Below are 25,900 nucleotides of genomic sequence, written 5' to 3'. Positions count from 1 at the left end.
TTGCTTATTCGTTTTTACTTACTGTTTATTTTTGGCATTGTGCATATTCTGGATTTGCACCTTATTGTTAACTTGTTTGTATTTTTTGGCATTGCTTATACTTTGGATTTGAGTACAATATTTAAGTAAACCAATAAATTGTGAAATAATTTATTGATCTGAAAGGTGAGGGGGTGGTTACTGGTGACTTCACTCCAGTGTCATGAAAAGTGAAATTATGAATTCAAAACGTTTATAAAAAGGTATTTTGAAATTAAACGATGAAATAACATGTTTTAATAAGATGAATGAATACAATGATCCGTTATAAAAATTTATTTCATAATGTTTTATGAATTAAGACGAACACTTTGTGGCTCTGCAGGTTCTCAGACCTAAGTCAGACATTTTTTTTTTAAACTCAGAAGTGATTTATCTTCCAGCACATAGACGATCGTTTTTTGAAAATGGCGCTTTGACTACAACTCCCAGAATTCCCATTCAACGGCGAGTCGAAGGTTCAACAAGCAGGCAGCACATTTTGTGCACGTTGGTACCTCTCTGAGCGTACGCAGCTCACTGGAGTGCAGGTGTTTTGCATAAGGGAGCTCCTCGCTTTCGCCTTAACAGTGTGCCAGACGCTACCTGAAGTCATCATGGCTGACCAGGTGGCTGCCATGTGTGAACAGCTCATCAAAGCTGTGAATGTGATCATGGATGCAGAAACAAGCCAAATATACCGACTGGAGGCCCTAAAGGTAGCATCGTTATGGGTTGCTAGCTAGCTGCTAGCTAGCTGAGCTTGTCATGTATGTGAACTGTTGTGAAAGTAGAATCAAGTGCCTGCGTAGCTGATTAAAAAGGCAGTTATTGTCAGTTGGGCTCGTAGTAACTGCTTTGCTTATACAGTTCGTTTACGTTATTACAGTTAGCTAAATTTGCGATGATGATGGCCATTCGCTTCGCGAACCGTTATGCCATGATTATCACCTCAAAACAAAACCACAGCCACTGTCGACTCACGTTCATTCATTCATAGAAAGTGTAACATCTGGTGTAATATTGAGGGGGGTTATGAAAACCGAGGTCAATTTAACAAGGCCAACCAACGTTGCTTATGGCAGCGTTCCACCTAGCTTGAATGGCTATTTGGTTGGTTAGCTTTATGCTATTTAAGTATTTATTGTAATGTTGCTAAGGCAGCTGTTGCTGTAGCCTACTGACACTGACTCATTATATGCATACGGTAATATTAAGTTAATTTAAGTATTTTTAAACCTTATAAAATTGAGTGTATCTAGTTGTCTGTAATATAACAACCTTTATTTTTCATAACAGTTTTGTGAAGAGTTTAAAGAGACAAGCTCCTTCTGTGTCCCATGTGGCTTGCAATTAGCCGACAAAGCCCAGCCAGCTGTAGTGAGACACTTTGGTTTGCAAATCCTGGAGCACGTCATCAAGTGAGTGACATAACTATCATAAATTCAGTATAACTAATAATCACATGATGAAAGCTGCATATCTGAAAGAAAACTTGTTTATCTTGCAGGTTCCGATGGAACAACATGCAACAACAAGAGAAAGTCCAGTTGAAGGAGTGTGCCATGCAGCTGTTATCAAATGTAAGTGTGATAGTAAAAGGGTGTACAACATAACCATCTGTCTTAAGGTTCAAATGAAACTTGAAGCTGTTTTTGGTCTTATCAGGGTACTCATTCTATCCTGGAGGAGGAGAGCCACATCAAAGATGTCCTGTCTCGAATCATAGTGGAAATGATAAAGAGAGAATGGCCTCAACATTGGCCCGATATGCTGAAAGAGATGGAGGCTCTCACTAGCCAGGGGGTGAGTAACTTATGTAGTACAGGTGACGGTCTGTTACTGCATATCGTTTCCTTTGCCAGCTTGTTGCTTGTCATTCATTTCCATGGGGCATCATCGTTTCAACCTGGCCACTGGTAACAACTATGAATCTAAATAACATCTTTTCCACTTTGATTATTTAATCAGTGCAAACTATATTCTTGGCCATTTCTCTTTCTTCCCTTTTAATCCTGTTGTTGTGGACTTTTTAAAGTAAAATGTAAGTGAATAAAGTCAAACTAAAATTGACGTGTGCCTTTCATAGGAGGCACAGACGGAGCTGGTGATGTTGATCCTGTTGAGGTTGGCGGAGGATGTGATCACCTTCCAGACGTTGCCCACCCAGCGACGCAGAGACATCCAGCAGACACTCACCCAAAACATGGAAAGCATCTTCAGTTTCATGATGGCCATTCTGCACGTTAACGTTGAGGACTACCGTAAACTGGTCAGTGGGGTCTTTTATTTTGTAGAAATAAGTAGCATTAAGATGAATTTCTCAGTATTGATATGCTGCTTAAAGGAACATTTTAACAGTGAAGTGACTGTAATATTTGTCTGATTTGTGTTTTTAATCTAGAAAGGGTCACCTGGACATGAACTACAGGTGAGAAAACATCATCGCATCTTTGCTCTTAAATTAACCTCTTATGAACTTGATTACTTTGATCACTTCATTCTACTCTCTTCCGTCCCTTTTCTCCATTTTGCCCTTTATCTTTTCACTCACAGGCCAGAGCTCACTGTCGAGTCGCTGTGGCTACGCTGAATACACTTGCAGGCTACATAGACTGGGTGTCTCTGGTGCACATTACCTCCGGCAACTGTCATCTACTGGAGATGTTGTGTTTGCTGCTGAGTGAACCAGAGCTGCAGCTGGAGGCAGCTGAGTGTCTGCTCATTGCTATCAGCCGGAAGGTGAGTCACAGGAATAACAGGTGTTGAAAGGCCCTTTTTAAGCCATAATGCTTGCCCGGTAGCTATAAAGAGATTCTTTCAGTCCCATTTTTTTGTCACATAGTTACCACTGTATGATATCTTCATCTCATCAGATTTTAAATCAAATTTGTTGGAAAGTCATGGAAGGAGGTGGTGGAGATCTAGAGCAATAGCACTACCATGTGGCTATTTAAAACACTTATTTTGGCTCGTAATTCCTGAACTGATTTCCTAGACAAACCTGCCAATTTTGCAACTTTTCACGACAATTCCTACATATTTCATCCAGTCATCAACAAAGTTTATGTTTATACATTGCATATATTGTTCCGTTTTTTTGTTAGTGGATATAAGCCATGTGCAATCAATTGTGTCATTCTGCCACAGGGCAAGCTGGAGGATAGGAAGCCATTCATGCTGCTGTTTGATGACGTGGCCATCCACTACATCCTGTCTGCGGCCCAGTGAGTACAACTGCTTCTCTCCATCATCCCTCTTTACAGGCTTCAACCTACCATTGTCACTGCTATTGAATGGTTTACGTCTGTCTGGTAACAGGTCAGCAGATGGACTGGCAATATGTAAGAAATCCTCTGAATCACAGTAAGTAATGTAACACTACTGTGGAGCACAAAGACAGATGTAAAACAGTACATCTGGCTGTGACTAACCCTCTGTGTGTGTGTGTGTGTGACTTTAGAGAAGTGGAGGTGGTGGAGCGGCGTTACATCTTCCTGAAGAGGCTGTGTCAGGTCCTGTGTGCTCTGGGAGGTCAGCTCTGCTCATTAGTGGTAAGTTTGTCCTGATTTGGCCACAAATCCTGTGTTCAGATGGTCTTTTGATGTGGGCTTGGTCCACACACATGTTATTTAAAATCACAGAAGCATGTCTTTTGATTGATCAGTAGGAAATATCATGTTCTCTCCACAGGGTTCAGATGTAGAGGTCGAAGTACCTCCAAATCTCAGCAAGTACATGGAGGCTCTTTTAGCCTTCACTACACATTCCAGTCAGGTGAGATGAATCATTATATGGTGGACTTCAAGCTTCCACCTCTTAAATTCTGTTAAAGACAGTTGAATATGAATCCTTCAGCTGTATTTGGTCTCTTTTTTTTCTGCAGTTTTTAAAGTCGTCCACTCTGGCTACTTGGGGAGCTTTGTTCAGACATGAGACTCTGTCGAAGGACGCTGTTGTTGTAGAGATGACCATCAAATACCTCAGAGCGTCTATGACCAACCTAGTCAAGGTGAGACAGTGATGTCAGAGCTACCATCCCCAGGGCACATGGAGGCCAAACAGGGTGTAACTAAAGGTTGTGTCTTTCTCTCCAGACTGGATTTCCATCTAGAGACAATAACCCAAGTTGCGAGTACTCCCGTGTGGACTTTGACAGCGACGAGGACTTCAACTCATTCTTTAATTGTAAGTATTATGGATTCAGTTTTACTTCACTTAAGAACAGTTCTTCTTAGTCTTACCACTTGATGGTTTTCATAGTGTATGTTCGTGTATCACAGCTTTTCGAGCGCAACAGGGAGAGGTGGTGAGGAATGCATGTCGCATTGTTCCTTTGGAGGCTTTCCAGATAGCAGCAGAATGGTTACAGTATCAAATCGCCAGCCCTATTGATACTGGGGATACCACATGTAAGTGTTTGTCCTCGTTCTTGACACAGCACCAAAGAGGGGGATCAATAACTGTTAATAGATGTTTTGGTTCTCTGCTGGGGAGGATTTTTCTGTGCATTTATGGTGGATTTGGTTCATTTAACATGTAAAATATGCAGCAGTATGGAACTAATTTGGGCTTAGAAAGATTTTCAATTGATTATTAGATTTATTAGAGCAAGCCTCACAGCCCTTTGAACCTTGTCTGGTCATTCAATTTAAGGACTTTGTTATCCTAAGCTATAAAGAATCCATCAATGGTCATCAGTTTTTATATGCAGCAAATTAACTTGACTTTTCTCTCTGCGCCTCACTAGCTAAGACTGCTGAGGGCCTGTGCTCCCTCCTCTCTCCATCAGTGGTCCAGTGGGATGCAATGACTGTCTTCATGGAGTGTATGGTCGCACAGATCTTCAAAAATCTGGAGGAGGAGGTAAAAACAATTTCAAGTAACAGAACAAACCTGTGTGAGGAAAAAATAATGTTGTAATGTAATGATGTGAAGGTTTGCTCCCTCCTTCTGCCTCTCACTTTGTAGAAGTTGCCCATAGATCAGAGCATGAAGCTGCTGCAAGCCGTGCTGAACTACGACACCAAAGACCCACTCATCTTGTCCTGTGTGCTCACCAACGTCTCTGCCCTCTTCCCATTTGCTATACGAAGGGAGCACTTCCTGCCACAGGTCATCTACAAGGTGAGCTGAGTTGTCATTGGTTACTACATATTACTTATGAGTATCTATGTAGCTGCACCTTCAGTTTCAGCAACACATTTTAAAATGTGCTTTGTTTCTCTTAATAACTACTGTGTATTTATCATTAACATTGACCTCACAGTGTTTTATTCTTTTGTCCCTAAAGCTGTTTAAAGCCATCACATTTGAGGTTGGTCAGGAAAATAAGGTGAGTTGCCTTCATGGAACGAAATATCAGCACTTTCCTCATCCTTCATATCTAAGACCAAAAACTATATTCTCCAACTGACGTCTTCAGGCACCTCGGACCCGAGCTGTAAAGAACGTGAGGAGACACGCCTGTTCGTCCATCATCAAAATTTGCCGGGATTACCCAAAATTCATTTTGGTAAATCCCTGATCCTTGTATAGCATGACATAGATTAGACTTGCTTTCAGTTGATGATTTTTATGCCCAAAATGTGTACCTGAAGTACATTGAGACTATTTGTATGATTTCTTTTTTTCTCTCCAGCCTTGTTTCGACATGTTTTACAACCACGTGAAGAAGCTGTTCTCCAGCGACGCCATGCTGACTCACATGGAGAAATGTTCACTGATGGAAGCTCTGGTCCTCATCAGTAACCAGTTCAAAGACTTTGCAAAGCAGAAGGCCTTTCTGGATGAACTGATGGCCTCAGTGGTTGCAGAATGGACCTCAGATGAGATGAGGCAGTGCGTTTTGAATTCTTTCTATTTCCTTGAAATTGTACATGACTTATTTTAATGTCATGACTGATAATTGACTGATATCTCTTCTTTGTGTTTCAGTGTGCTGTCGAACCCTGCTGTGTTTCTGTCCTTTGTCGGAGCTGATCGGATGGTTACTGAGCAAAGTAAAGATATAGACACGGCGGGTCTTAATAGGGGGCGGGTAAGTGTATAGGTGTAAACTGAGGGTTACACATGTTAACCACATATTGCTCCAGACTTGGCATCAAAGTTGTTTACCACTTAAGCAGAGAAAAACTTGCCAGACAGAAAATGGAAATGTTTTGTGCATTTTATGGGACAAGAGTGAATGTACAGAGTTTCATGCCAGTCCTTTGAATAGTTGTTGAGATATTTTAGTCTGGACCAAAGTGGTTGAATGACCAACAAAGCGACGTCGTCCTCCGCAGAGCCATGCTGCTAGCATGGCTGAACATTGCTTGTAGTCAGATATAATGGTGTATCACTTATTTAAGTGTTTATCCCTTCTCTTTCGACCTTCCTCTAGTTGAGTTTCTGTTTGTATGCCATGTTGGGGGTGGTGAAGCGGGCACGCTGGCCTGCAGACCTGGAGGAAGCCAATGCTGGTGGCTTCTTGGTGGGATACACCCCTGTTGGAGCTCCCATCTACAGAAACCCCTGCACTGCCCAGTTTCTGGTCTTGCTGCCCAACCTGTTGGCTCTAATCAGGTACGCCTGTGTGCATTACTCCTTTTTATACCAAAAACTTTCCCATGTGGGGAATGGACATGTACGTGGGTCACTGGTGTAAAAGGGTTATCAGTGTATCTAACAGGGTTTCAATTCCTGCTGTTATATTGATCAGTGAAGAGTGTATTTTCTTTACTCCTCACTGCAGGACTCACAACAGTCTATTCATGCCAGAGAACATGGCTCGTCTGAGTGAGACCTTCTCCAGGGCCCATGAGGTGATGGATGCAGAGAAAAATGTGGTTCTTGGTAAGAGGAGCTTTCCCACACATGCTTTATATTTTTTTTACCTCACTCACTTAAATACTGTAAATGTGTATATTTTTTATTTTCTATTTCTTATTTTTATATTTTGTACATACCTTTAGTTCTAAATTATGCTATTTTCCTACTCTGGTATGGGAGCACCGGTACTGTACAATTTCCCCCCGGGGATCAATAAAGTATTTCTGATTCTGATTCTGATTCTGATTTCTGATTTTTGTCCATCGTGAGCCGTCATCTGAAAAGACTGTGGCTAAACCTTCTCAATATGTGCTTTCTCCAGGTCTCTCTCAGCATCTTCTGGATATTTATGACTCTCCTGTGTATAGAACCAACCTGGAGCGCATGCAGGGCTTTTTCACCACATTGTATGACAACTGGTGAGAATTATGTTGTTGCGTTTCCCCCAAACTTGTATTTGTGTTGTTTGTACCTCACTCATCTGCTATTGCAGATTAAAGTATACCTCCTCTTCTGCACTCTATACCTCTGTAGCTTCCATGTCCTGGGAAATGCAGGTCTGTCCCTGCTGCAGGAGTTCTACACCATTGAGAAGCTGGCTGAAGAAATAACCGGCTCTGCTTTTGTTTCCCTCGACCACGTGCCTGACCACAGACTTCGCCCTATGATTCATATCCTTATTTTCTTTTGCTTCATTTGATTTACCAGCTTTTTCCGTTGCCATGCTTTAGTAAGTGGTTTGGTGACGTACAAGATCTTTTTTCCTGGACTCATTTAGATGGATACCACTCTGTATGAACAAAGCTGAGCTATTGATTTATGTTGACATGGAATTTCCTTAACAAGTGGTTACGGGTGTTTCTGAGGCAGTTGGTGCTATCATGTCCTCAGGAGTACTACAACAGTCTACTCTGCCCCCTGCTGGGCCCTCTGTTCACCTACATGCTGCAGGTCAGGATCTCCGCACTTGCTTTTCTGTAACACTAATCTTACCATTAGAGACACTTTGTTCACTCAACTCATTTTTGTCGCCAAATCTCACGGCCGGCTTCTGTTTCATACTACAGAGACTCAACGTCAAGTGGCAGGTCATCAACCAGAGGACCTCTGTCAAGTAAGTTGTGAGAAAGTGTTTGTATGTGTTTTTGTGTATATGTCGTTGGATCTGGAAATTATGTCCTTTTATAAAACCTTTGGTTCTTAGTTGGGATGGCTATGATTGAGTCACAATGGAGGCCGTTGTCAAACATTAAGACTACTGAAATAGAATCCCAATTCACACAATATTCAACACAGTTCCTTTTAAATCTTTTATGCCGTTCAAAAAAAAAACACTGCTTAAAAGCTCTTCTCAAATCACTCTAAAGCCTCCTATTGAATATTGTATGTTTAATTCTTTGATGCCTCACTGTGTCTAAGCTACAAATTGGATATGTGGACTTAGCGGTAACCTGTTTGTTGTGTTTTCAGTGGCGAGGATGAGGAGGAGGAGGAGGTGGTGTGTCAGGATAGTCAGGTGACGCAGGAGATGTTGGAGGAGCAGCTGGTACGCCTGCTCACGAGGGAGGTGCTGGATCTACTCTGTAAGTTTTAAAGTATAGCAAACGGTTGATGTCTTACAAAGAAATAAAAGTGAATCATAATTTGACAACATATAAAAGTTTGGTAAATCATGCTATAAACAGTACTTCACTGTCAAACTTTTAACTCCAGCTGAGTTCAGTGCCAGCCACTTTGCATTTGTTGGCATAAGTGTTGATTACAAATATTTATTGCTAGAGTGAGTGATTTTTATTTCAGTGATGTTACAGTTGTTTTATGATAGTAATATTATTAATGTCCCTGTCTAAACTCACTGTAAAGCGAAGCGTGAAGTGAAGCTCAGGGCTTACTCCTTAATACTGCTAATGCACTTCAGTCACGCAGTAAGGTTGTGTTTCTGCCAGCTACACAAGCTAATAACGGTTTCAGATCGCATTAGGAAAGTGCAAATATCAGCCATAATTCCTAGACAGAGCTGAGACTCTGCATATTGATAAGACTGTTCCCTCCAAAAGGATTTGTCTTGGGTGACTAACAACCTCTTGCCTGGCTTTATCCTAAAAGATGTTGGGGGAGTTTCACTTGACTGTTTTTTTTGTGCAAACCTCCACTGCAAACTAAAACAGATAAGACATTTGGCTATGAGGGTGAATTTTGATGTGTATTGACAAGGTTATAAAGATATAAGGGGTGGCATTTTCAGGACATGGCACACACAACTGCCTGATCAGCTGTTGCTCTCAGACTGAGGGTTGAGTTATTGTGAGGCCATTATGTCTCTTCCTTCTCTTCTAGCTGTGAGCTGTATTTCCAGAAAAGTGCCTGAACCAGCAGCAAATAAGGAGGAAATAGATGGTGAGAGTAAAATTTAAAAAAAGATTAGAATCAATAGGTTGATTTCTTTAGTTTTTGTTTTTATTCTGATAAGCGTCTCATCGTTTTGCTCGTAGAGGAAGACATGATGATGGATTCAGTGCAGACAGCGACCCCCGCCCAGCCCACAGAGGAGCTGACTGAGCTGGGAAAATGCCTGATGAAACACGAGGTCAGCCCTAAAACACATCACATAACATTCAGCTGGCTCATTAAATGCTCGATATAAACTCACTGTTTCTCCTTTTCTTTACTCAGAACATCTACATGACCCTGCTGACCCTCTCCTTCACCTCACTGTCGTGGAAGGACACCACTAACTGTCACCGCACTGCTTCCATGGTCTGCTGGACCCTTCTGCGGCAGGTAGCACACTCGATGTGACAAACGTTCAGTATAATCCTGGATCTTTTTTTTTATCCTTTGAGGTCAGCCATATTCTGTATTTTTATTGTCCACAAATCCCATGAAAAGACTAAAACCAACAGTGAGTTAGTCCATCTCTCAAAACTAAAGAGTAAATAGTGCATTTGTTGGAGACTATTTTCATGGTGACACGCTTTAATGCACTGTTTTGCCTTTGCCTTGTCAAGCTTTTTTAACTGATTGTTTTGATACTCACACACCGTATGTGACTAGAGAGGTGGTTTAAATTTCTACATATTTCTAAAGTTTACCTTCCACATCCACTCTGTCTCTTCAGGTCGTAGGAGGTAATCTTCTTCCTGAGGCGGTCACGTGGTTCTATACCAGCGTTCTTAGGGGCCTTCAGGTTCATGGGCAGCATGAGGTCTGCAACTCGACCCTCACTCAGCTGGCCATGCTCATCTATGAAAACCTGGTGAGGCTACTGGCAACAATCTCTGCAATATCTGCTCTTTATCTCTGCCTTTGGTTGGTCCGTTTTCCCTCTAAGAGTTAAAGAAATCATCTTCTGCAACTAACGATTATTATCATTATCAATTGATCTGCACATTATTTTCTTGATTAATTGTTTTGTCCTTAAAATACCAGGAAATGCCCACGGTGACATCTTCAAATTGCTTGTTTTATCCAACTTGCAGTCCAAAACCCAAATATGTTCAGTTTACTATCATAGGTGACCAGAAAAAGAAAACCAACAAATCCGCACATTTCCGAAGCTGGAATCAGATAACTGATGAAACATTATTTTTCCCGCAAAAATCCCAAATTCACTAAGTAGTTTCTGATGAATTTTCTGTCAGTCGACTAATTATTTCAGCTCTAAATTCTTATAGTACTGGGGTAAAGCAAATTTTTTTCCATTCATGTGGAGATTTTGAGTTTATGAAAATATATTATATTCCCAAATTTGAAGGTTCATCCGTGGAACTATCAATGTGAGAATGCATCTCTTTTAATCTACTTGCTTGTCTGTCTGTTTTAGCGGCCTCGCTACATGGAGCTGAGAACAGTGATGACCCAGATCCCAAACATCAATATGGAGGCTCTGGACCAGTATGACCACAGGCTCATGGACCCCAATGCCCAGAAGGTTGGAGACAAGAAGAGGAAAGACCAGTTCAAGAAGCTCATTGCAGGAACTGTTGGGGTAATGCCACATTACGCCACTAGAGAGCAGTGCTTCTCTATTATATCTCGCTGTAGGCAGCTCATCAGAAGTGACCAGAGACACTGGCCTAATAGTACAAGTCATTACTCAGCGGTGTGATTCTGGCTGTGTTGTAAATCTTCTGTGCTTGGCAGCAAAAAAATGTGCAGCGGCTCAACAGGGCTGTTCAATTTAATGAAATTCTTTCTGGTAGATTTCGGATAGGTCTGTTTAACCTCTCCTCTCTCTGTCCCCTGCCAACAGAAAGCTCTGTGCCAGCAGTTCAGGAAGGAGGTTCATATCCGGAATCTTCCATCGCTCTTTAAAAAGCCGAAGCCAGACAAGGATGTACAGAACAGTGAGGCACTGGGCCTGTCAGCCCTCTTCTCCCCGGAGAATAATACCCTGTAGGAACACTTGGTGGTTCTAATGGACTTCACACTGACTAAAGGCGGGAGTTATGTGTACAAACCAGGCTTTCCCCTCACCATCCTCCTGCTGGGGCAGTGCGGTGCTACCTAACATAACTGTCAACACTCCTGTTTTTCAATAAGTGCTTTTATTTTAACCCTCATTGTGCCACAGCTCCACTCACACTCTTTCCACTAGTCATTTGTACAGACAAGTATCACACATTAGATCCCTTTTTTAAATGCCATTGCATACCAATAAAGGAGGCATATGAGCTAAGGAGATTTGTGGGAAATATTTCGGATTAAAGAGTAGTCTGTTACTGTGTGAGATTGTGTTAAGACACGCTCTTAAAATAGTAGACTATTAATGTTTGCTCTGCCGTAGAATGCTCAGTATTCTGTCATTTTACTTTGGGTCTTTTTCATTTTGAGGGGCAATATGTGCCCATTGCCTGGCCTCATGCACACTAAGCATGTCATAGATTTATGGAAGTAGGAAATCAAACTGAGAGCCCAGCTGTGGTTTGATATTCAGCATAAAAATTGGCGTCTAATGATATCCAAACAAGCAAAGCCAGTATAGCCAATAGCCGCAGGAGTAGCCTGTTAGGTAGGTGTATGTGTGTGTGTGTGTGTGGCTGGCTTGTGGAGAGGTGGAGACCTTTTGTTCTTAAAAATGTTTTTCTTAATTTCAGAGGTTAGTGTTGGCAGATATGTTGTGTGACCATGCTGCTGCTGTCGAGGCTGCTATATCCTGGGTCAAAACGAAAGCAAGAAAAATCTAGGACAAATCCTGGTACACGTTTCTCTATTTACCATAATTTCCTTTGACTGGACACGCTTGAATGCAGTTTCTGATTGTGAAGGATGTGCTAATGGTACCTCAGGTGTCACGTTCCCTACGACAGGGTGAAGATACTTTATGGAAACTTACCCTCAGAAAAAAAAAGCAACTGGATTGTGTTTTCATGAAATCTTATTGTAGATTTAAATATGAACAACAGTTTTCTATTTTGCAGATATTACATTGTAGTTGGTTAAGGCAATGATGGTTAGCATTTTGCCGGATCTTCATATCAGCACAACATACACGGCCCAAGTACTGTTCTGAATTGCTTATTTAATGTAGAGCACATATCATACTACAAGTAATACAGACGCATTTTGTGCCAAAACACTCACAGTAGACTTGTTTGACAAATGTGACCAGGCAATTGTGTCTGAGAAGCAAAACCTAATAACATGAGTTTAAAAAAGATTATTTAAGGGTGGACTTTACAAATGTGTAGCTTAATCCAAGTCTTTCTGTTGTTTTCTAGCTGTTGAGTTGGTGATGATATTCTGTTTTTTATGTGTTCTTTTTTTGTGTTTGTGGTATTTCCAGCCATGAGAAAAAGATGAACCAGCACTACATTCCTTCATTGTCCAAGGGATTGTTTTAAGCATAATTTGTTGGATGTATTTGCTCTTATTGAGCTGTCATAGTAGAGAGTGATTTGTTTGTTTTTTTTAAACTGTGTTGTGTAGATTCAGATAAAAATAAATGGTTTTGGCTTGGAGTGAGCCCCCTTTAAATGCGGACAGACGGGTCTGTATTTCAGTTGATGCTGTTTTACTGAAAACAGGTTCACATCAAACTCGCCCGGGAAAAGGAACATTTATGAAACTAGATTTTCCAATGAATTTATTTCTTTGTGCTTGTTTCTTCACATGTGGCCATTTTTAAATGCTTGTTCAACACTAAAATGTTCTGTATAAAGGAGAAAATAGACTTTTTAAAAGTGTAGTGTGGTTTATATTTTGTTGTTTTTAAATAAAAACTTAATTTTCATTTGTCGAAAATTAATTATTGATTTTTCTATTTAGAATAAAGACAAAAGTAGTTTAAGTTTCTATAACAAAAGGTATTTGTTGGACATATTTGGGTCTTATTATTTTGTTTTATTTTGCATATGCACCATTTTGCAAAATGATCCACATGAGGACATAGTAAATATAAAATTTGTGTGGAATAAAATCCTAAAAGAAAAACTACTATGTGGAAAATAACATCGAAATCAATATACCTTCAGAAAAGCAAAAGAATGTTTCATTTTCCTCCTGTAACCAGTTTATTGTACTTACTGTATATTATGATAATGTCAATGAGTCTTTACACTGACATGTTCGATGTCACTAAGGATTTGAGAGTTTTCCGAGTTTTCCTCCCTTTAATAAATGTGTGCTCCTAAATAAAAATGTGTATAGAGATACTGACAGACCTGTCCATCTCATAAATGAAATACAGTATTTCAAGAGAATTTAAACTGTAAAGTACATCTTCCCTAGTTAGTTAATAGCAGAAACACTTTTACATCTACTCTTTATATCCCTTGGATTGCCATGTCATGGTGGCTATATTACCTCTGTCAATTATTTAGGCATTTGATTATTTTGTTAGGGAGAAACCAATAAAGATATTAAAACAAAGTGTTAATAAATTTCAACAGATTTGGAAAGTTTGAGTTTTTTTGTCTCGTTTCTGGCTGATATTCCTGTATTCTGTCTCTGTGCTCTTTTGGTACCTGTCATTAGTGATGAAATATGATGAAGATGATTCACAAGCGTCTCAAACATTAATTTACTCATCTCTAGAAGAGTGTACCCTTTGGGGGTATATCATGAAAGAATACTGAATTAGAGAACGGGGGAGAGACTTCGGAGACATTCGTAAAATCAGTTTTACTGAACACTTGAGTGAAAAATCACTTCAGACTCCGAGTCGATGGGGGCGGTAATGCGCCATTTGCTGTTTGCTAGCTACCGTAAAATGCGCAATGATGAAGAACGGTGTTGCTCATGGATGCTTACAGGCTGCCGATGGTACGTGATATGTGTTGTTATTATGTAATGTATTGGGCATGAATAAATTAATGCATTTAGGTTTAATATCCATGGTCAACAGGCAGTCGTTTGTGCCTCAAAGTGTAATTCCTAGAAAGTTTAAATGTCGGTGAGAAAACACCGGTAACGTTAGCTGTGACGTTAGCAAGCAGGAGCACTGCTAACAACAGAGTCGTCAAATAAAGAGGTGCGTTTGTGAGTACAAGTCCTCGTGTCTTCATACGTACACTTACTCAAGCACTGTCGCTACTTCAGGTTTCAGGTACTATTCTTAAGTATTTAAATTTTCATTTCATGAACTAAGCTTTTGCATTCAAAACATGTTATCAGTTTAGAAAATATGATGCATTGTTATAGATCAAACTACCCTATACGTATATAAAGTAGTTAAAATTAGCTCCACCTCCACCAGCTGTAATATTAAAATGCTGTTCAATGTGCATCAATAATAATGCTTCACTATTATAATAACTTAACACTGACAGGGCTCGAGCACTTTCGTTACCTTACATACATTTTCCAGAGAACACTTAAAAAGTAGAATTTTGAATGCAGGACTTTTACTTGTAATTGAGTTGTTTTTAATGTGTATGTGGTATTGTTACTTTTACTTATGTAAATGGTCTGAATTCTTTTTCCATCACTGCTCTTATGTAATGAACTGTCATTGCTGTTTACTGTTAAAATCCTGACATTCTCCTTAAATTTAGTTTAAATAAAAACATTTATCCACAAATATCACAGTTATTCAGTATGTTTTTTTATCTGCTTGTTCCTGTGATTAATCGAAGATGGTTATTAAAATAGTGATAATTTTTAAATGACAGCACATTACATCAAATAGAGGTTGTTAACCTGATATACAGTACTGTAGTGTGTATCAATTTATGTTTGCCTGTGACTCAGAATTGGTATCTTTGGAAACTGTACTTTCTACAAGAATTTCAAGATTTAAAAGCTATCCTAGCACACAAAATGAAAACCCAAAACCCTTCACCTACCTTCAGTATGCTTTCTCCCACCCACGTCCAGGATTCTGGATAACCAATGCTTTCAAGTACTACAAAGGAATGTCTTTTGTATTATTTATTTTTACTATCTCTAAATTTAAGTCCAAAGAGCAAAATCTGTAATTGCTTCCTTTTCAGTACCCCCCCCCCCCCCCCCCCCCCCATGTCTTTTAGGGCCCATTGCCCATTCAGCAGCGCCATGCTCCTCCTGCTTTGGCCATCACTGCTCCCTGGCTGCAAGATGATGCTCTCATCAGCGCAACTCTGCAAACTTGAGCTCAAGACATTCTTCGACATTTGTCTGCAACAAACGCACAACTCACAGTGTATTGTGTGATGATATTTACAAAGACACAATATCTGCAATTTAAATCGCTGGCAAGAATGGATGAAAACAGACCCTTTTTTCTTAATCATACATTCAATAACTGATAATCCAAATGACCCTGCATAAACTTGTAATCTCACTCTAAAATTGATTGAAGGATTTTAATTCAGTGACTAACACTAGACAACAAGTAAATCTGAGTGGTTAATATTTTCTGATGCTTATCCGGAATGAAAGATGATTAATTTGTGAGGCGATGTAATTTATTGTTAATCTTTATTTAGAGTACAGAAATTCACTCAGGAGGGGAAAATAAAGATCATAAATTGAAAAATGCACTGCCTGTAAAATGTATTTACCACTCTTGGACCTTGGCATATTTGTTTTCAACAACATTAAATTAGTGGAAGTAATTGTTTTCGTTTTTTGCAATGATCAAGGAAAAATCTTTAATGTCAGATATCTACAAATAGTTTAAAACATACAAAATATGACACAAAATGACTGATTGCATAATTAATTATTCAACTTAATTTCAAGTAGAGGCCCCTTTGGCAGCAGTTGAGTGCATATGGATGGATCTGTGGTTTCCCCATGTGTCTTTGCAAACCTGCTCAAGCTCTATCAAGCTGCATGGGGAGACAATAGCTATTTTCAAACCCTACCACAAATGTTCAAAAGGATTGTCGCCTGGACTCTCATATGGCTTTGTGTTTGAAGTAGTGTTCTTGTTAGAAATTTTTTCCAAATGGCTCTTCCTCCAGGATTTCTCTGTATTTTGCTGCATTTATTTGACCCTCTACCTTCATAAGCCCTTTTAGCCTGCTGCAGAGGAGCATCCCATACAGAACGGTGCTGCTACCACCGTGCTTCATGTTTTGCATACCCCAAATATTGCATTTACTATGATGAGTGATAAAGTTGCAGAAGGCCTTGTGTTAGTCTGCCACACAACTGCCCCAAAATGTTTTGAGGACGGCTTGCTCAAGGCAGATGCAGCATTGCTATTTGATATCCCCATTTCGAGGGTTATTTAAGGCCCTTGGAATTTTGTTATATCATACTCCCAACTGATGCTTTTCAGTAGCCTCGTCATGTGTTGTGGTTTTGATTTTAATATGCCATAGTTTAATACTGCCCTAGTATTTCAAGTAACATCACTTCTCACACCTTGATTACACACAGGTGACCTCCATTCAGTTTATTTATGTGACTTCTAAAAACATTTGGCTACACTGGCGATTGTTAAAGTATGTAAAGAGAGTGGACACCTGTGAATTTTGTTTTTTGTATTTTTATAGTTAGATTTTTATATTAAAGTATTTTTTTTCTGTTTATCAGTGTGGAAAAAGTATTCAAAAGAATCACATCCTGTGTCACTGTTGTCAAACAATAAAAAATGATTTTGTTGCCATGAAATTTATTCTGGTGTGGAACTGACAATGACTGAAATCATGGAGGGAAGGACTGTGCCAGTAATGCTGTCTTAATTAATGATCAAATGGCTTCACACCTGTGCTTTTATCATGATTATTGTTTATGTGGCCTGAGACAGGTCACTGTAGACCGCAACGTTGCTGTAATTCTCTTAATAAATAAATATTAAGTGTTATTCCCATACTCCTAATTTTGTAAATTTAATTTTCAGCCAATTAACATACAATCAACAGATTGGAAACAGGTGTGTTTTATTTTATTTGTAGCTAGCATGCTTTAACCAGGCTTTGAACGCGAACTCAGCCACTCAGAACCGACGACCGGGACTCTCATTAGCTACTTGTAAACAACTAGTTGGGTTTAGGATGTTCGTCTGGTTTTGTTTTTTCGTCTGTTCTTCGGCCGGTGGCTCTGTAACTGCCGGAGAAGTGATGACCGGTCAGCCACACGAAGTGCCAGTGAACAGCACCAAGGTTTTGAAGGCAGCACGGTTCGCTGTGGCTGAATTCAACAGAGCCAATGCTGAAGACCTGTTTTCCTACAAAATTGTGAACATAACATCGGCCAAAATCCAGGTGAAACTTAATTCTGGAGTCATGCTCAACGTAATTTTAAACCATAAACCAATGCCTGAAACGAGTCCTGCTATTTCCTGCAGCTGGTCGCGGGAATAAACTACATCCTGGAAATGCAGCTCGGACGTACCATGTGCAAGACCAGCCACACGACTGACAGTGAAGCATGTGTTTACCACTCTGAACCTAAGGCAAGTTCAAGATTATAGGTGGTGCCTTGCACACTATCAGGAAAAAAGGCATCCAAAAGTCCCGCACAGCAACGCGCCTTACTTTTCTGTCCCAGTGCATTTTTGTCAGTGAGGAAATTGTTAAAGGATTCACTAATTTGCAATTTATTTCAGGACATGCAGTGCCTCTTCGTCGTTACAGAAATCCCTTGGGAAGATTCACGTGTACTTACTCAAAAGAAGTGTCACTTTCATTATTATTATTATTATTGAGTGTTATTATGGTGGTGTTGCCAAGTAAACAGTTATCACAGAGCACTGTTTTAGTGTGTGTGTGTGTGTGTGTGTGTTCATCTCAAATTTCATAAATGGCGCTTATTAGTGTACTGTCCACACCCTGTATTTATGTTCATAGCCCAGTGATTTCATTGGCTCCCAGTTATGCCACTTGTTCTAACACTGAGTTGAATAAGTTCAGTGACCTGCACTCACACCGCATTGTATAGGGCGAAAAATGGCAGAATTATTCCAGTGAGTGACCAGGGCAGCTTTACTGTGCCTCATCTCTCAGTGTGTGTCCTGGCAGCTGTACGGCTCTGGTTGCGTGTCAAGCCTGGTCGGACACATGGCTGCTAAACGGAGACGAGGCTACACCTCTCCACACTACAATCACGGTCTCCAGAAGGGCTCTGTATGGAGGATTACAGGCATTTTCAGATTACTGCTCAGCAAGACTGAACTGTCTGCTGCTCTGACCCCCTTTTTTTTTTAAAGGGGGGGGGCATAAACAGCTCACCGACAATATGCAGATAAACACAGCACAAGAGGGAAATTATGTCAAATACTGTATGAGGATGTGTAAGTGGGTGTAGTTTGTTTTGGGCAGCAGAGGTGTGTGTGTGTGTGTTTATATATAGATAGCTATTTGATCTCATACCATTTTAGGGGCTTTACCACTTTTAACCACATATCTGAATCACTCTTTAAAGAGAAGGAAAGGGGGGGAAAAACTAGGATTAGTGACAGATAATTTGTCTTAGTTATATTGCTAAGTGGCGTTGGGGCAAAAGGGGCTGCGTCTGTTTGGCTTTGATTACAGTAAACAGCCGCATGGATAAGCGGTACACACACACACACACACCCTCTCACCCAGCCTGTAATGTCTCTAATCATGAATGTCTTAATCAAACTGAGCAAAACATAAAGAATTGGCTGGCACTGTGGATTAGGTAGCAGGGGTTAGGAATGTGGGGGAAGGGGGATACTCCTTAACGTGGGATGACTAACATCGACGCTCCGGTGCCAGGAGTATGCCCTGTCCATCTGCCATTCCACTCACCCACCCACCCACTGACACACTAACAGGTGCGTGCACGCAGATACACGTGTGTTTTCTGTGCACACGCTCGCATACTCCACCCCGCACTCTGGCCCTACCCCTGTCCTCACTTAGCCTGGGCAGCAGATGGTGAGGGGTAAGGCTTGTAGCCCCCCTCCCCACTCCAAGCCACCAGCCCATCACCCCCAATTTTTTTTTCAACCCCACGAACATCACCCCACCCCTCTTTGTGTTGTTGAAGAGCCTGAGTGTTGAAAGGCGAGCCCCAGCTTGTCTCCCCCCCACAAATCCTTGGCTGGCTGCCATTGGCGGGACTCAGTCAGGTGTCCTAATGCTTCAGTTAGGGGAGGAAACGCTGGTTAATCTGCCCATCGCGTGCCACCGGCCATGGCCTGGCCTCTTTGTGTCTGGCACCCCTCTGATCAGTCCCTCCACCCCTTCATCTGTCTTTCTCCCTTCTCTTCCAACCCAGTTTCCCTACCCCAAGACAGTGACATCCTTTCTTAAAGATCATCCCCTCTTCCTCTCGGGATGCGTTTAAACTACATTCTTTATAAGACAAATCCAGTAGTTTTGAAAGTTGTACTAGATCATTGTTAATGCATCTAGCTATTTTTATTATCCTATCAGCTATTAGACCCTTCTCTATTTTGTGCTGACTCATCATGGGCCTCCAGTGTGCCTGTAAATGCACCATACAGGAAGATTGTTGCTATTGAATATAACACCATTTTTATCCAATTTCTCGCTTCTCACATCTCGCTTCACATACAGTACCTAGTCAGGCTCCAACCATTATTACATTTTGCTGCTCGTATTACTCGTGCCCACTGCCCTCTTTTCAATCCCAAGTTGTAGTGCATCATTGTGAAATAATGTAGGCCAGTTATTCTATCAAAGTCACTTCTAAAGGAATACTTGAAGTGATTAGTTAACACAAAATTGCTACCAATTAAATCGAGGTATTAATGCATCAATATACTATAAGAATGGACTGAAATCCACAATTTTAAATGCTTCATGTGTAGCTTTATCATCTTTTTATAGTTTTTATATTTTGCTCTCTCTCTTTCATGCATCATGTCATGGACTTTCACCTATCTCATTATACAGAAGCAGCATCACCCCGTACTCCTGGAAGGTGCACTCCTCTGATTAGGATGAATGATGCTTAGATGCAACTTGGAGGAGGTTGATACGGTGTGGTTGCATAACCAGAGAGGGGTCATTACCATTTGACCCCCGCTGACCTTCTTTTTGATTGACCCTGGGTTTGGTCATCGCTTCAGAGCACAGGCAGGAGTATAAGGTCAGAGTTCAAAGTATCCTCAGCTGTGCTGTCATGGAAACGGCTGCGTTTGCTCTTCTGATGGTCAGTTTTAATCTAAGGACAGTGGTTTGTTTAAAACCATAGAGTTTCATTTGATGTTATTTTGTCTTACCTTTTGAAAGGTTTGGTTGTTTAAAGCGCTAAAACTACACTTGTTTTTTATGTGGCCACAGCCAAACTTAAGCTATTAATCTTTGTGGACTGATATCTGATTTGGAAATATTGAAATACAGATGTACATAATGGTTCCTGTGGTGATACTGATGCTTCCTGGGTTGTTTTGAGGATAATGTGGCTGAAAATGTTCCCATGTGGAAGTATCGGTTTGAACTGCTCGTTACATTTTACTGATTAACTCTTTGTGTTTTACCTGATATGTTTGAATTATACATTCTGTCTCGGGGTATCCATTGTGTGTGCTGTGTGCAGCAAAGCACGTCAGTGTTGTGACCAAAGCTTCAGAATCCGCCATTGTGGTCAATCGAAACACACCCGTGGTTTGTTTTTCCACTTCCTGTTTGTGACCGTTGTGAAGGGTTTCCTTGCAATCAGTGCTGCGGCAGGGGGGGGGAAAAATCAATACTTTCAATGTAACGTGTGGCCAATGGAATAAGGGGAATGATTTATGTAGGGATGGCTACTCCCTGAATCAGATGGGATTTGTATTTGGTGGCCGGATGAGTGGAGGGGAGGAGGGGTGGTGGACAGCGACCCAGAGCAAGAACTATAAAAGGTTAAAAAAGTCTGCTTCACTGCTGTTGATCGTGGCACCACTCCTCTCCTCTTCCCGCCGTCCCTCTCCTCCCTTTTCATCTCTCAAACACACCACGCTCTCTGACTGTCCCGCTTAATCTTAGCGCTGTAGTATTATGAGACTAAAGACCGACGGGACGCACACACACAGCACACATACACACACCGGGAGTTTAGCAGGTTCTGGACCACCAGCCAGAAACAACATATGTCCCTCTCCTCTCCAGATTAATGGGAGCATGTTAATATTACCATACAGTCAGAGAGGAAGGGATAGGGGCAAGGGGTAGGAAGGGGTGGGAGATGAAAGGTAGAGGGAGAGTGTAAGAGCCTTGCAGACAGACTGAGATTCAGAGGGAAGCGTGAGGCAAGAGGAATGAGAGCAAGTCTGCGAGGGAAGGAGGTTGAGAGCAAGTCTTGGAAAGAGACAGAAAGATGGAAGTGTGGAGGCGGGAAAGAGCGAGAGAAGCGAGGACATAACAACCATAGAGAAATGTGTGTATGTGTGTGTGTGTTTGCTTTATTGCAGTGGCCCCACCTACCCCTCCATCCTGTTAAGGAGGCACAGTCCTAAGGAGGAGGGGTAGGATCCCCTCCCTCAGCCACCGACACACACACACACACACACACACACACACACACACATACTCTCTCTCTCTGGCTCATACACACACTCTGCTCTGGAGGAAGCAGTCGCTGAGGAGCTCTGGATAGACCATGCAAGATTCTGCAGGTGTCCCACCCTTCTCATCACATGGATGCTTTAGAGGGTACTATTTTTAAAATGTGTGTCTTTCCTTTCTGCTCTTTATCCCAATTCTTCTTCAGTTTTCTTTGGTTTGCTCTTTCTCCTTCTTCGCTCGAAGATTTCCTCTTTATTGTTCGGGGTAATCTGTGAGCCTGTGCTGCTAGAGTGTATGTGTTTGTGTGAAATTGCATGTGCGTTTGTGTGAGACTGATTGCATGCTTGCATGGTTGTTTACAAGCTCTACTGTAGCCGCAGGTCTGACAACTTTAGTAGAGTGGATTCTATTGGCTACATGTGTTTCGGCTTGATTTTATTTTATTATCCTGTAATGCCTTTTTCAAAACTAATTTTATTGGGGTCATGGCTTTGGCTGCTTCTTGCATTATTTAGTCTTGCGTTTTATTATTTTTATTGGCGCTCAACTCTTAAGGGTGGAGGGAGACAAAGCGCATTATGTATGCCCTGTGTACACCCTCTATATGCTTATTCATGATGTTTGGGTAGAGGCTTTCACTCAAATCAAGTCTAGTAGAAATACATGGCAGCATCTTTACTATAACAGCAAGAGCATTGTGGTATTTTGGGTGTGATAGTGAGTGTGAAAGACTTGCAGATGAACAGAGTGAATTTTGGGAGTTTTTAGGTGGTTCACGGTTGTCACATTGCCCAGCATTTTTTACAGTAACAAAAAAAAAGATTAGTCATTTTATTTGTGGCCACGCTGCATATTGTTTGTCTTTGCAGCATAAAAAAGTGGATTTATGTGTCATATAAAAACTTAGTCAAAGGCCGAACGAGATTATTATAGGCTTTATTAGAGAGAAATAAGGGAGATGGCAGCAAAAATGGCTAATAATCCTGTAACACGTGTGTGTGTGTGTGTGTGTGTGTGTGTGTGTGTGTGTGTGTGTGTGTGAGTAAGAGCACATGTCTTGCATGTAACGTGTTGTATTGGCGACCAGCCAATACACCCCTCTTCTGCTCACACTAGAGATGGAAGACGTATGGTTTTAAAGCAACACTCCTTTAATAGATTGATCAAAATATTTTATTATGGACATTTTATTTCTATATGGGACAGAATCTCAAGTTCTAAATTTGTCTTAATTCTACATTTAACAACATTTTATGTGACATTGAGCCTAAGCATGATTTTACAGGGATGACTAAGGTAAAATGTTTGCATTATTTTGGTGGGGTTTAGTCTACCCTGCAATTTATTATTATTAAATTTAAATAATAAGACATTTGGCTTTCCTAGCTTTTGTGTGTTTGTTCAGGACACATTAATGGCCGTACACTCTGTAAATGACCATATTTTTAACGATCTTGAAGTTTTCAGGACAGCCCTTCTCTTATTGTCTGTCAGTAGTATTCAAAATGTGTCCAGGTCATTACATCCTTGTTTGGAAATCAAATTGGTGACTATTTGTTCAAACAAACCTGACAAATCCATCCTGCAAATCTGTTCCTTCCACAATATCCCCCCCCCCCCCATCCTTTTCTTCTGCTCATCCTTGAGGTTAAAGCAGCGTTCTCTCCCCCCTTTATTTAGGCTTGTATTGACCTGTTAATAGTATTATCCACAGAGCGTGTGGCAGGGCCAGGGTCACATCCCTCTAGGGTTTGGATGGTCAGCCCTCTGGCCACAGTTTGGTCAGAGAGTGGCCAATAGGACCTAAGCTGTGGTCATCCTTCAATCTAGCTCCTTTCACAGCAGAGGTCACACAAGTCAAAGGGTAATAAGTTTAACCCCTCGAGGGGTGAGAAGTCAGAGGTCACAAAGAAGGCTATAGGGAGAAGGTTTGCATCATCAATCAGTGGCACTCCTGGTTATATCTGTGCATATTGATGACACATGCTCGTTTCTGCCAATCTCATTTGCATGGCTTGCTAAACACAAAGGGCATCCATTATAATCATATATATACGAACAAAAAATGAATCTGTGTTGTGAAGAGGCTGGGTAGTGTCATTAGTACTGTTCTGCTTATACAGTAATGGTTTTTAACCTTTCTTTGTGTAATTGTAACCCACCTCATTATGCAGTCATTTAAATAAGATCCTGATTGTTTGTAAATGCCATCCACTTTTATAAATGGCATCGGTGCTCCGTCGGTTTCCCCCAAAAATGGTTGAGAAGAAAAAAATATATTCTGTTTGTATGAATCAGGTGTTCTGTTATCTTTTTATTAATGCCTTAAATGTTTGTTTATGCTAAAAAAAAAAATATTTGATAGATTAGATTTTTTCGATATTCAACTAATTTAAACCACGCATCGATTTATGCAGTATATAGACTGGTTATCTGTGTTATGTGTGTTAGTAGGTCTTGCATACTACACCCTTAATACTACGCTGCATTGAACGTGAAGTGCTGAAAATGAGGACCATATCGATATTTTGATCTGTTTTTTCTTTCTAGTAATAGTTTTATGATGGCTTTATGTGAATGATCATATGTCTATTTGTGGGGGGTGTGGCCTTTTTTAGTGCATTTCCACAATTTTCTGCCAGTATATATCGTTTCAGCCTCACAGGCATCTTTAAGTGCATGTGATTATTAAGCCTTTAAAGGCCACAATGATGGTGACATTTTCTTAAATTCTACTGCAGATGAGCGTGTGTATGCCTCCTTGTAAATCTGAAATGGTGCTGTGCTGATGTTTCAGCATCTCCCAGAGGTCTCCTCTCCCTGGCTGATGTTAGCGATGTGTCAGCATTAAGCTAGGCCTGCCTGCTAGGCTGCTGGGGCCGTGGTGGCGACCAGCCCAGCCTGGCCAAAAGCCAGACCAGACATGTCTTGGCACCAGACAACAGAGACGTGACAGGATCAAGGATTGGGGGGGAAATATGCTCACACAGTACTGTTGATCCATATTATCAACAGAGTACAACGACATGTATATCATGCACATTTCTGAAGGTTTTTTTCCCCTGTTTTTTCTTTTTGATTCAACAGTGTATGGTGAAGGGAGAAAAAAAACAACGGGAGGAAGCAGACATGCGACAAAGATCCCAGGTCGGACTTCAAACCAAGATGACGTAGTTACATGGTATGTTCCTTTGCCTTGCCAAATGAGCCACTGTCACAGGCCTGATGTGTATTACTTTAAGGGGGGCTTCACATGCACATTACATATATGGGTTGTGGTGCGTTTATGTTATCTGAGCACACTACAGGATGTGTGCACACCATTAAGTGTGTGAATAAGAGAGATGTACATGTTGCTCAGTCAGCTATTGCACAGACAGAGACCATCAATCACAAATGCATGGTGAGCCGCATTGCTCTTTTCCCGGTCCCTCAAGTCCTTTCTCTGGCCTGGAATTACACAGCACTTTACCTGCAACACTGCATTTTCTGGACTTTGTCTTATCGCTGCACCGTAACTCAAACAACACATTTGTGCGGTGCCATGTCTTTTTAAACTATGACGAGAGGTGAAATTTTATGGTGTGACTTATAAATCAGCCCCATATACACAGTTGGTGCACAGTCATATACACTGTTTCTATCAGGTTTTAGTTCTCTAGTTGCAGTGATATGTGCACAAAGTCTGTTATGTTCGTGGCTCCCACACTGTCTTAAAATCACAGAAATATACTAAATAAAAGGACGAAGAGGCTGTATCTTGCGTTTGCATGGTACCACCCCTCTGCACATACTAGCAGCAGTGTGAACACAACATATGTTATTGAAGGCCCTTCCCTGCTGCAACAACTGTACGCCTTTATTAGCCTCATAACAATCCTCTCCATGCTTGCTGGACATCTTGTTTCCCTGCATGTACCTGATGTCAGTTGTTAAAGATCTCTGCGTGCGCCTCACCCTCATATGAACCGCCCATTTCTTCTGTCCATATGTTTGACCAATATCATCAATGCATTTTCCCTTTTGCATTCCACTTGTATATGTCATTTTGTTATTTTGTATTGTCTTTCAAAATTCCCTCATCTGCTGTTTTGAATTATTTTAAAAACTTAACATTTAACAACACATTTCATTAAACTAAGGACACCATCAAATTAACTATAGCTCTATGGTATGGGCAAAAGCCAGCTGCATTTGATGGATGAGCGTAAAGACCTTGG

At 40.9% G+C, this 25,900-nt stretch overlaps 1 protein-coding gene across 1 annotated transcript; it reads left to right on the top strand.

The window, feature by feature from the left end:
• The first annotated feature begins 635 nt into the window (after nucleotides 1-635).
• LOC139294297 (exportin-5) lies at nucleotides 636-11,230 on the top strand. Its single transcript, XM_070916152.1, has 33 exons — nucleotides 636-737; nucleotides 1,318-1,439; nucleotides 1,529-1,601; nucleotides 1,687-1,824; nucleotides 2,108-2,290; nucleotides 2,423-2,449; nucleotides 2,575-2,760; nucleotides 3,169-3,245; nucleotides 3,340-3,384; nucleotides 3,482-3,572; nucleotides 3,712-3,795; nucleotides 3,905-4,030; nucleotides 4,116-4,206; nucleotides 4,302-4,430; nucleotides 4,769-4,884; nucleotides 4,990-5,145; nucleotides 5,312-5,353; nucleotides 5,444-5,533; nucleotides 5,660-5,859; nucleotides 5,956-6,058; nucleotides 6,404-6,585; nucleotides 6,755-6,855; nucleotides 7,154-7,250; nucleotides 7,366-7,502; nucleotides 7,685-7,782; nucleotides 7,899-7,945; nucleotides 8,302-8,414; nucleotides 9,169-9,228; nucleotides 9,324-9,418; nucleotides 9,505-9,612; nucleotides 9,950-10,087; nucleotides 10,655-10,819; nucleotides 11,084-11,230. The coding sequence occupies exons 1-33, from the start codon at nucleotides 636-638 to the stop codon at nucleotides 11,228-11,230; spliced, it is 3,669 nt and encodes a 1,222-aa protein (XP_070772253.1).
• The last annotated feature ends 14,670 nt before the right edge of the window (nucleotides 11,231-25,900 follow it).

Source organism: Enoplosus armatus, chromosome 12, assembly GCF_043641665.1.
Source record: "Enoplosus armatus isolate fEnoArm2 chromosome 12, fEnoArm2.hap1, whole genome shotgun sequence".
Taxonomy (NCBI): domain Eukaryota; kingdom Metazoa; phylum Chordata; class Actinopteri; order Centrarchiformes; family Enoplosidae; genus Enoplosus; species Enoplosus armatus.
The sequence above is the reverse complement of the archived record's forward strand: the minus strand, read 5'-3'. Positions and strand labels throughout refer to the sequence as shown.